At 57.6% G+C, this 12,095-nt stretch overlaps 1 protein-coding gene across 2 annotated transcripts in view; it reads right to left on the reverse strand.

Moving 5' to 3' along the window:
* The window catches only part of KLHL18 (kelch like family member 18), a 47,822-nt gene that overhangs the window by 10,987 nt on the left and 24,740 nt on the right, over positions 1–12,095 (reverse strand). For both annotated transcript variants that reach the window (XM_083186559.1, XM_083186561.1), the window contains exon 9: positions 396–507. In XM_083186559.1, coding sequence (XP_083042685.1) covers positions 396–507 — 112 coding nt within the window. The remainder of the gene's footprint in view (positions 1–395; positions 508–12,095) is intronic.

Consider the following 12,095-nt stretch of genomic DNA (forward strand, 5'->3'; position numbering starts at 1 on the left):
TCTCCACATCAGCATCAAGCGTAGTCACCGCGGAGTTAGCAGAGGCGTCTCCACATCAGCATCAAGCGTAGTCACCGCGGAGTTAGCAGAGGCGTCTCCTGACGAAACGCGTTGGATTGTGGCTTCCAGTCCTGTCTGATGTCCTTGACCCTCTGACTGAGTGCGCTGCTGCAGACAGCCTGCCACTATCCTTGTGGTGCTGGCTTAATACACTGGGCAGTCGTATCTGCTAACTCCGCGGTGACTACGCTTCGTGCTGATGTTTTCATGCCTTCATGTATGTGAGCTTTGTTATACAGGGGTTATATACACTAATACCAGGCATCAGATCAGTGCCAGCCTGACATTTCCACAAACACAGGACGACGGCACAGGGAGGCAAGTGAGACTCTTACAGTATTGAAGATCTGCAGCCCGTCATGTCCGCCTGATACGTAAATCCGGCCTTCAAACACCGTCACCCCGGCTGCACTGCGGTTGGAGCTCATGGGCGTCACCACGGTCCATCTGGTAACACAAAGCACAACGTCAGTGTATACTGTCATCATCTGTATTCTCATATAAGGAAATACCCAGCGCAGCGTCTGGTGATCACACGGCTGTACGCGAGGGTAAGGAAGAGAGCGCAGCGTCTGGCAATCACACGGCTGTACACGAGGGTAAGGAAGAGAACGCAGTGTCTGGAGATCACATGGCTGTACGCGAGGGTAAGGAAGAGAGCGCAGCGTCTGGTGATCACAGGGCTGTACGCGAGGGTAAGGAAGAGAGCGCAGCGTCTGGGGATCACACGGCTGTACGCGAGGGTAAGGAAGAGAGCGCAGCGTCTGGCGATCACACGGCTGTACGCGAGGGTAAGGAAGAGAGCGCAGTGTCTGCTGATCACACGGCTGTACGCGAGGGTAAGGAAGAGAGCGCAGTGTCTGCTGATCACACAGCTGTACATGAGGGTAAGGAAGAGAGCGCAGCGTCTGGCAATCACACGGCTGTACGCGAGGGTAAGGAAGAGAGCGCAGCATCTGGTGATCACACAGCTGTACGCGAGGGTAAGGAAGAGAGCGCAGCGTCTGGCGATCACACGGCTGTACGCGAGGGTAAGGAAGAGAGCGCAGCGTCTGGCGATCACACGGCTGTACGCGAGGGTAAGGAAGAGAGCGCAGCGTCTGGCGATCACACGGCTGTACGCGAGGGTAAGGAAGAGAGCGCAGCGTCTGGTGATCACACAGCTGTACGCGAGGGTAAGGAAGAGAGCGCAGCATCTGGTGATCACACAGCTGTACGCAAGGGTAAGGAAGAGAGCGCAGCATCTGCTGATCACACAGCTGTACACGAGGGTAAGGAAGAGAGCGCAGCGTCTGGCGAACACACGGCTGTATGCGAGGGTAAGGAAGAGAGCGCAGCGTCTGGCGAACACACGGCTGTATGCGAGGGTAAGGAAGAGAGCGCAGCGTCTGGTGATCACACGGCTGTACGCGAGGGTAAGGAAGAGAGCGCAGCATCTGCTGATCACACGGCTGTACGCGAGGGTAAGGAAAAGAGCGCAGCGTCTGGCGAACACACGGCTGTACGCGAGGGTAAGGAAGAGAGCGCAGCGTCTGGTGATCACACGGCTGTACGCGAGGGTAAGGAAGAGAGCGCAGCATCTGCTGATCACACGGCTGTACGCGAGGGTAAGGAAGAGAGCGCAGCGTCTGGCGAACACACGGCTGTACGCGAGGGTAAGGAAGAGAGCGCAGCGTCTGGTGATCACACGGCTGTACGCGAGGGTAAGGAAGAGAGCGCAGCGTCTGCTGATCACACAGCTGTACGCGAGGGTAAGGAAGAGAGAGCAGCGTCTGAAGATCACACAGCTGTTCGCGAGGGTAAGGAAGAGAGCGCAGCGTCTGGTGATCACACGGCTGTACGCGAGGGTAAGGAAGAGAGCGCAGCGTCTGGTGATCACACGGCTGTACGCGAGGGTAAGGAAGAGAGCGCAGCGTCTGGTGATCGCACGGCTGTAGGCGAGGGTAAGGAAGAGAGTGCAGCGTCTGGTGATCACACGCTGTACGCGAGGGTAAGGAAGAGAGAGCAGCGTCTGGTGATCACACGGCTGTACGCGAGGGTAAGGAAGAGAGTGCAGCGTCTGGTGATCACACGGCTGTAAGTGAGGGTAAGGAAGAGAGCGCAGCGTCTGGAGATCACACGGCTGTAGGCGAGTGTAAGGAAGAGAGCGCAGCGTCTGGAGATCACACGGCTGTACACGAGGGTAAGGAAGAGAGCGCAGCGTCTGGCGATCACTCAGTAACCGGTCACACTGCTGTACACGAGGGTAAGGAAGAGAGCGCAGCGTCTGGCAATCACACGGCTGTACACGAGGGTAAGGAAGAGAACGCAGTGTCTGGAGATCACATGGCTGTGCGCGAGGGTAAGGAAGAGAGCGCAGCGTCTGGTGATCACACGGCTGTACGCGAGGGTAAGGAAGAGAGCGCAGCGTCTGGGGATCACACGGCTGTACGCGAGGGTAAGGAAGAGAACGCAGCGTCTGGCAATCACATGGCTGTACGCGAGGGTAAGGAAGAGAGCGCAGCGTCTGGCGATCACACGGCTGTACGCGAGGGTAAGGAAGAGAGCGCAGTGTCTGCTGATCACACGGCTGTACGCGAGGGTAAGGAAGAGAGCACAGTGTCTGCTGATCACACAGCTGTACATGAGGGTAAGGAAGAGAGCGCAGCGTCTGGCAATCACACGGCTGTACGCGAGGGTAAGGAAGAGAGCGCAGCATCTGGTGATCACACAGCTGTACGCGAGGGTAAGGAAGAGAGCGCAGCGTCTGGCGATCACACGGCTGTACGCGAGGGTAAGGAAGAGAGCGCAGCGTCTGGCGATCACACGGCTGTACGCGAGGGTAAGGAAGAGAGCGCAGCGTCTGGCGATCACACGGCTGTACGCGAGGGTAAGGAAGAGCGCGCAGTGTCTGCTGATCACACGGCTGTACGCGAGGGTAAGGAAGAGAGCACAGTGTCTGCTGATCACACGGCTGTACATGAGGGTAAGGAGAAGAGCGCAGCGTCTGGCAATCACACGGCTGTACGCGAGGGTAAGGAAGAGAGCGCAGCGTCTGGGGATCACACAGCTGTATGCGAGGGTAAGGAAGAGAGCGCAGCGTCTGGCAATCACATAGCTGTACGCGAGGGTAAGGAAGAGAGCGCAGCGTCTGGTGATCACACAGCTGTACGCGAGGGTAAGGAAGAGAGCGCAGCGTCTGGTGATCACACAGCTGTACGCGAGGGTAAGGAAGAGAGCGCAGCATCTGCTGATCACACAGCTGTACACGAGGGTAAGGAAGAGAGCGCAGCGTCTGGCGAACACACGGCTGTATGCGAGGGTAAGGAAGAGAGCGCAGCGTCTGGCGAACACACGGCTGTATGCGAGGGTAAGGAAGAGAGCGCAGCGTCTGGTGATCACACGGCTGTACGCGAGGGTAAGGAAGAGAGCGCAGCATCTGCTGATCACACGGCTGTACGCGAGGGTAAGGAAAAGAGCGCAGCGTCTGGCGAACACACGGCTGTACGCGAGGGTAAGGAAGAGAGCGCAGTGTCTGGTGATCACACGGCTGTACGCGAGGGTAAGGAAGAGAGCGCAGCATCTGCTGATCACACGGCTGTACGCGAGGGTAAGGAAGAGAGCGCAGCGTCTGGCGAACACACGGCTGTACGCGAGGGTAAGGAAGAGAGCGCAGCGTCTGGTGATCACACGGCTGTACGCGAGGGTAAGGAAGAGAGCGCAGCGTCTGCTGATCACACAGCTGTACGCGAGGGTAAGGAAGAGAGAGCAGCGTCTGAAGATCACACAGCTGTTCGCGAGGGTAAGGAAGAGAGCGCAGCGTCTGGTGATCACACGGCTGTACGCGAGGGTAAGGAAGAGAGCGCAGCGTCTGGTGATCACACGGCTGTACGCGAGGGTAAGGAAGAGAGCGCAGCGTCTGGTGATCGCACGGCTGTAGGCGAGGGTAAGGAAGAGAGTGCAGCGTCTGGTGATCACACGCTGTACGCGAGGGTAAGGAAGAGAGAGCAGCGTCTGGTGATCACACGGCTGTACGCGAGGGTAAGGAAGAGAGTGCAGCGTCTGGTGATCACACGGCTGTATGTGAGGGTAAGGAAGAGAGCGCAGCGTCTGGAGATCACACGGCTGTAGGCGAGTGTAAGGAAGAGAGCGCAGCGTCTGGAGATCACACGGCTGTACACGAGGGTAAGGAAGAGAGCGCAGCGTCTGGCGATCACTCAGTAACCGGTCACACTGCTGTACACGAGGGTAAGGAAGAGAACGCAGTGTCTGGTGATCACACAGCTGTACGTGAGCGTAAGGAAGAGAGCGCAGCGTCTGGCGATCACTCAGTAACCGGTCACACTGCTGTACGCGAGGGTAAGGAAGAGAGCGCAGCGTCTGGCGATCACACGGCTGTACGCGAGGGTAAGGCAGAGAGCGCAGCGTCTTCTGAGCACACGGCTGTACGCGAGGGTAAGGAAGAGAGCGCAGTGTCTGCTGATCACACGGCTGTACACGAGGGTAAGGAAGAGAGCGCAGCGTCTGGCGATCACACGGCTGTACGCGAGGGTAAGGAAGAGAGCGCAGTGTCTGCTGATCACACGGCTGTACGCGAGGGTAAGGAAGAGAGCACAGTGTCTGCTGATCACACAGCTGTACATGAGGGTAAGGAAGAGAGCGCAGTGTCTGCTGATCACACAGCTGTACATGAGGGTAAGGAAGAGAGCGCAGCGTCTGGCAATCACACGGCTGTACGCGAGGGTAAGGAAGAGAGCGCAGCGTCTGCTGATCACACGGCTGTACGCGAGGGTAAGGAAGAGAACACAGTGTCTGCTGATCACACAGCTGTACATGAGGGTAAGGAAGAGAGCGCAGCGTCTGGCAATCACACGGCTGTATGCGAGGGTAAGGAAGAGAGCGCAGCGTCTGGCGATCACACGGCTGTACGCGAGGGTAAGGAAGAGAGCGCAGCGTCTGCTGATCACACGGCTGTACGCGAGGGTAAGGAAGAGAACACAGTGTCTGCTGATCACACAGCTGTACATGAGGGTAAGGAAGAGAGCGCAGCGTCTGGCAATCACACGGCTGTACGCGAGGGTAAGGAAGAGAGCGCAGCATCTGGCGATCACACAGCTGTACGCGAGGGTAAGGAAGAGAGCGCAGCGTCTGGCGATCACACGGCTGTACGCGAGGGTAAGGAAGAGAGCGCAGCGTCTGGCGATCACACGGCTGTACGCGAGGGTAAGGAAGAGAGCGCAGCGTCTGGCGATCACACGGCTGTACGCGAGGGTAAGGAAGAGAGCGCAGTGTCTGCTGATCACACGGCTGTACGCGAGGGTAAGGAAGAGAGCACAGTGTCTGCTGATCACACAGCTGTACATGAGGGTAAGGAAGAGAGCGCAGTGTCTGCTGATCACACAGCTGTACATGAGGGTAAGGAAGAGAGCGCAGCGTCTGGCAATCACACGGCTGTACGCGAGGGTAAGGAAGAGAGCGCAGCGTCTGGCGAACACACGGCTGTACGCGAGGGTAAGGAAGAGAGCGCAGCGTCTGGTGATCACACGGCTGTACGCGAGGGTAAGGAAGAGAGAGCAGTGTCTGAAGATCACACAGCTGTTCGCGAGGGTAAGGAAGAGAGAGCAGCGTCTGAAGATCACACAGCTGTTCGCGAGGGTAAGGAAGAGAGCAGCGTCTGAAGATCACACAGCTGTACGCGAGGGTAAGGAAGAGAGAGCAGCGTCTGAAGATCACACAGCTGTTCGCGAGGGTAAGGAAGAGAGCGCAGCGTCTGGTGATCACACGGCTGTACGCGAGGGTAAGGAAGAGAGCGCAGCGTCTGGTGATCACACGGCTGTACGCGAGGGTAAGGAAGAGAGCGCAGCGTCTGGTGATCGCACGGCTGTAGGCGAGGGTAAGGAAGAGAGTGCAGCGTCTGGTGATCACACGCTGTACGCGAGGGTAAGGAAGAGAGAGCAGCGTCTGGTGATCACACGGCTGTACGCGAGGGTAAGGAAGAGAGTGCAGCGTCTGGTGATCACACGGCTGTATGTGAGGGTAAAGAAGAGAGCGCAGCGTCTGGAGATCACACGGCTGTAGGCGAGTGTAAGGAAGAGAGCGCAGCGTCTGGAGATCACACGGCTGTACACGAGGGTAAGGAAGAGAGCGCAGCGTCTGGCGATCACTCAGTAACCGGTCACACCGCTGTACGCGAGGGTAAGGAAGAGAGCGCAGCGTCTGGCGATCACACGGCTGTACGCGAGGGTAAGGCAGAGAGCGCAGCGTCTTCTGAGCACACGGCTGTACGCGAGGGTAAGGAAGAGAGCGCAGCGTCTGCTGATCACACAGCTGTACATGAGGGTAAGGAAGAGAGCGCAGTGTCTGGTGATCACACGGCTGTACATGAGGGTAAGGAAGAGAGCGCAGTGTCTGGTGATCACACGGCTGTACACGAGGGTAAGGAAGAGAGCGCAGCGTCTGACGATCACACAGCTGTACACGAGGGTAAGGAAGAGAGCGCAGCATCTGGTGATCACACAGCTGTACACGAGGGTAAGGAAGAGAGCGCAGCGTCTGCTGATCACACGGCTGTACGCGAGGGTAAGGAAGAGAGCGCAGCGTCTGCTGATCACACGGCTGTACGCGAGGGTAAGGAAGAGAGCGCAGCGTCTGGAGATCACACGGCTGTACGCGAGGGTAAGGAAGAGAGCGCAGCGTCTGGTGATCGCACGGCTGTAGGCGAGGGTAAGGAAGAGAGCGCAGCGTCTGGTGATCACACGCTGTACGCGAGGGTAAGGAAGAGAGCGCAGCGTCTGGTGATCACACAGCTGTACGTGAGGGTAAGGAAGAGAGTGCAGCGTCTGCTGATCACACGGCTGTATGTGAGGGTAAGGAAGAGAGTGCAGCCTCTGGTGATCACACGGCTGTACACGAGGGTAAGGAAGAGAGCGCAGCGTCTGGCGATCACTCAGTAACCGGTCACACGGCTGTACACGAGGGTAAGGAAGAGAGCGCAGCGTCTGGTGATCACACAGCTGTACGTGAGGGTAAGGAAGAGAGTGCAGCGTCTGCTGATCACACAGCTGTACGTGAGCGTAAGGAAGAGAGCGCAGCGTCTGGCGATCACTCAGTAACCGGTCACACTGCTGTACATGAGGGTAAGGAAGAGAGCGCAGTGTCTGGTGATCACACAGCTGTACGTGAGGGTAAGGAAGAGAGTGCAGCGTCTGCTGATCGCACGGCTGTAGGCGAGGGTAAGGAAGAGAGCGCAGCGTCTGGTGATCACACAGCTGTACGTGAGGGTAAGGAAGAGAGTGCAGCGTCTGCTGATCACACGGCTGTATGTGAGGGTAAGGAAGAGAGCGCAGCGTCTGGTGATCGCACGGCTGTAGGCGAGGGTAAGGAAGAGAGCGCAGCGTCTGGCGATCACTCAGTAACCGGTCACACTGCTGTACACGAGGGTAAGGAAGAGAACGCAGTGTCTGGTGATCACACAGCTGTACGTGAGCGTACGGAAGAGAGCGCAGCGTCTGGCAATCACTCAGTAACCGGTCACACTGCTGTACGCGAGGGTAAGGAAGAGAGCGCAGTGTCTGGTGATCACACTGCTGTACGCGAGGGTAAGGAAGAGAGTGCAGCGTCTGCTGATCACACGGCTGTACGCGAGGGTAAGGAAGAGAGAGCAGCGTCTGGTGATCGCACGGCTGTAGGCGAGGGTAAGGAAGAGAACGCAGCGTCTGGTGATCGCACGGCTGTACGCGAGGGTAAGGAAGAGAGCGCAGTGTCTGCTGATCACACGGCTGTACGCGAGGGTAAGGAAGAGAGCGCAGTATCTGGTGATCATACGGCTGTACGCGAGGGTAAGGAAGTACAGCGTCTGGCGATCACACGGCTGTACGCGAGGGTAAGGAAGTACAGCGTCTGGCGATCACATGGTTGTACGCGAGGGTAAGGAAGAGAGCGCAGTATCTGGTGATCACACAGCTGTACGTGAGGGTAAGGAAGTACAGCGTCTGGCGATCACACGGCTGTACGCAAGGGTAAGGAAGAGAGCGCAGCATCTGGTGATCACACAGCTGTACACGCGGGTAAGGAAGAGAGCGCAGCGTCTGGTGATCACACAGCTGTACACGAGGGTAAGGAAGAGAGCGCAGAGTCTGGTGATCACACAGCTGTACGTGAGGGTAAGGAAGTACAGCGTCTGGCGATCACACGGCTGTACGCGAGGGTAAGGAAGAGAGCGCAGTGTCTGGTGATCGCACGGCTGTACGCGAGGGTAAGGAAGAGAGCGCAGCGTCTGCTGATCATACGGCTGTAGGCGAGGGTAAGGAAGAGAGCGCAGTGTCTGGTGATCACACAGCTGTACGCGAGGGTAAGGAAGAGAGCGCAGCGTCTGCTGATCACACAGCTGTACGCGAGGGTAAGGAAGAGAGAGCAGCGTCTGAAGATCACACAGCTGTTCGCGAGGGTAAGGAAGAGAGCGCAGCGTCTGGTGATCACACGGCTGTACGCGAGGGTAAGGAAGAGAGCGCAGCGTCTGGTGATCACACGGCTGTACGCGAGGGTAAGGAAGAGAGCGCAGCGTCTGGTGATCGCACGGCTGTAGGCGAGGGTAAGGAAGAGAGTGCAGCGTCTGGTGATCACACGCTGTACGCGAGGGTAAGGAAGAGAGAGCAGCGTCTGGTGATCACACGGCTGTACGCGAGGGTAAGGAAGAGAGTGCAGCGTCTGGTGATCACACGGCTGTATGTGAGGATAAGGAAGAGAGCGCAGCGTCTGGAGATCACACGGCTGTAGGCGAGTGTAAGGAAGAGAGCGCAGCGTCTGGAGATCACACGGCTGTACACGAGGGTAAGGAAGAGAGCGCAGCGTCTGGCGATCACTCAGTAACCGGTCACACCGCTGTACGCGAGGGTAAGGAAGAGAGCGCAGCGTCTGGCGATTACACGGCTGTACGCGAGGGTAAGGCAGAGAGCGCAGCGTCTTCTGAGCACACGGCTGTACGCGAGGGTAAGGAAGAGAGCGCAGCGTCTGCTGATCACACAGCTGTACATGAGGGTAAGGAAGAGAGCGCAGTGTCTGGTGATCACACGGCTGTACATGAGGGTAAGGAAGAGAGCGCAGTGTCTGGTGATCACACGGCTGTACACGAGGGTAAGGAAGAGAGCGCAGCGTCTGACGATCACACAGCTGTACACGAGGGTAAGGAAGAGAGCGCAGCATCTGGTGATCACACAGCTGTACACGAGGGTAAGGAAGAGAGCGCAGCGTCTGCTGATCACACGGCTGTACGCGAGGGTAAGGAAGAGAGCGCAGCGTCTGCTGATCACACGGCTGTACGCGAGGGTAAGGAAGAGAGCGCAGCGTCTGGAGATCACACGGCTGTACGCGAGGGTAAGGAAGAGAGCGCAGCGTCTGGTGATCGCACGGCTGTAGGCGAGGGTAAGGAAGAGAGCGCAGCGTCTGGTGATCACACGCTGTACGCGAGGGTAAGGAAGAGAGCGCAGCGTCTGGTGATCACACAGCTGTACGTGAGGGTAAGGAAGAGAGTGCAGCGTCTGCTGATCACACGGCTGTATGTGAGGGTAAGGAAGAGAGTGCAGCCTCTGGTGATCACACGGCTGTACACGAGGGTAAGGAAGAGAGCGCAGCGTCTGGCGATCACTCAGTAACCGGTCACACGGCTGTACACGAGGGTAAGGAAGAGAGCGCAGCGTCTGGTGATCACACAGCTGTACGTGAGGGTAAGGAAGAGAGTGCAGCGTCTGCTGATCACACAGCTGTACGTGAGCGTAAGGAAGAGAGCGCAGCGTCTGGCGATCACTCAGTAACCGGTCACACTGCTGTACATGAGGGTAAGGAAGAGAGCGCAGTGTCTGGTGATCACACAGCTGTACGTGAGGGTAAGGAAGAGAGTGCAGCGTCTGCTGATCGCACGGCTGTAGGCGAGGGTAAGGAAGAGAGCGCAGCGTCTGGTGATCACACAGCTGTACGTGAGGGTAAGGAAGAGAGTGCAGCGTCTGCTGATCACACGGCTGTATGTGAGGGTAAGGAAGAGAGCGCAGCGTCTGGTGATCGCACTGCTGTAGGCGAGGGTAAGGAAGAGAGCGCAGCGTCTGGCGATCACTCAGTAACCGGTCACACTGCTGTACACGAGGGTAAGGAAGAGAACGCAGTGTCTGGTGATCACACAGCTGTACGTGAGCGTACGGAAGAGAGCGCAGCGTCTGGCAATCACTCAGTAACCGGTCACACTGCTGTACGCGAGGGTAAGGAAGAGAGCGCAGTGTCTGGTGATCACACTGCTGTACGCGAGGGTAAGGAAGAGAGTGCAGCGTCTGCTGATCACACGGCTGTACGCGAGGGTAAGGAAGAGAGAGCAGCGTCTGGTGATCGCACGGCTGTAGGCGAGGGTAAGGAAGAGAACGCAGCGTCTGGTGATCGCACGGCTGTACGCGAGGGTAAGGAAGAGAGCGCAGTGTCTGCTGATCACACGGCTGTACGCGAGGGTAAGGAAGAGAGCGCAGTATCTGGTGATCATACGGCTGTACGCGAGGGTAAGGAAGTACAGCGTCTGGCGATCACACGGCTGTACGCGAGGGTAAGGAAGTACAGCGTCTGGCGATCACATGGTTGTACGCGAGGGTAAGGAAGAGAGCGCAGTATCTGGTGATCACACAGCTGTACGTGAGGGTAAGGAAGTACAGCGTCTGGCGATCACACGGCTGTACGCAAGGGTAAGGAAGAGAGCGCAGCATCTGGTGATCACACAGCTGTACACGCGGGTAAGGAAGAGAGCGCAGCGTCTGGTGATCACACAGCTGTACACGAGGGTAAGGAAGAGAGCGCAGAGTCTGGTGATCACACAGCTGTACGTGAGGGTAAGGAAGTACAGCGTCTGGCGATCACACGGCTGTACGCGAGGGTAAGGAAGAGAGCGCAGTGTCTGGTGATCGCACGGCTGTACGCGAGGGTAAGGAAGAGAGTGCAGCGTCTGCTGATCATACGGCTGTAGGCGAGGGTAAGGAAGAGAGCGCAGTGTCTGGTGATCACACAGCTGTACGCGAGGGTAAGGAAGAGAGCGCAGCGTCTGCTGATCACACGGCTGTACGTGAGGGTAAGGAAGAGAGCGCAGCGTCTGCTGATCACACGGCTGTACGTGAGGGTAAGGAAGAGAGCGCAGCGTCTGGCGATCACACGGCTGTACGCGAGGGTAAGGAAGAGAGCGCAGTGTCTGGTGATCGCACGGCTGTACGCGAGGGTAAGGAAGAGAGCGCAGCGTCTGCTGATCATACGGCTGTAGGCGAGGGTAAGGAAGAGAGCGCAGTGTCTGGTGATCACACAGCTGTACGTGAGGGTAAGGAAGTACAGCGTCTGGCGATCACACGGCTGTACGCGAGGGTAAGGAAGTACAGCATCTGGCGATCACATGGTTGTACGTGAGGGTAAGGAAGAGAGCGCAGTGTCTGGTGATCACACAGCTGTACGTGAGGGTAAGGAAGTACAGCGTCTGGTGATCACACGGCTGTACGTGAGGGTAAGGAAGAGAGCGCAGCGTCTGGTGATCACACGGCTGTACGTGAGGGTAAGGAAGAGAGCGCAGCGTCTGGTGATCACACGGCTGTACACGAGGGTAAGGAAGAGAGCGCAGTGTCTGCTGATCACACGGCTGTACGCGAGGGTAAGGAAGTACAGCATCTGGCGATCACACGGCTGTACGCGAGGGTAAGGAAGTACAGCATCTGGCGATCACACGGCTGTACGCGAGGGTAAGGAAGTACAGCATCTGGCGATCACATGGTTGTACGCGAGGGTAAGGAAGAGAGCGCAGCGTCTGCTGATCATACGGCTGTAGGCGAGGGTAAGGAAGAGAGCGCAGCGTCTGGTGATCGCACGGCTGTAGGCGAGGGTAAGGAAGAGAGCGCAGCGTCTGGTGATCACACGCTGTACGCGAGGGTAAGGAAGTACAGCATCTGGCGATCACACGGCTGTACGCGAGGGTAAGGAAGTACAGCATCTGGCGATCACACGGCTGTACGCGAGGGTAAGGAAGTACAGCATCTGGCGATCACACGGCT

This window comes from Crinia signifera, chromosome 5 (genome assembly GCF_055691185.1).
Source record: "Crinia signifera chromosome 5, ASM5569118v1, whole genome shotgun sequence".
Taxonomy (NCBI): Eukaryota; Metazoa; Chordata; class Amphibia; order Anura; family Myobatrachidae; genus Crinia; species Crinia signifera.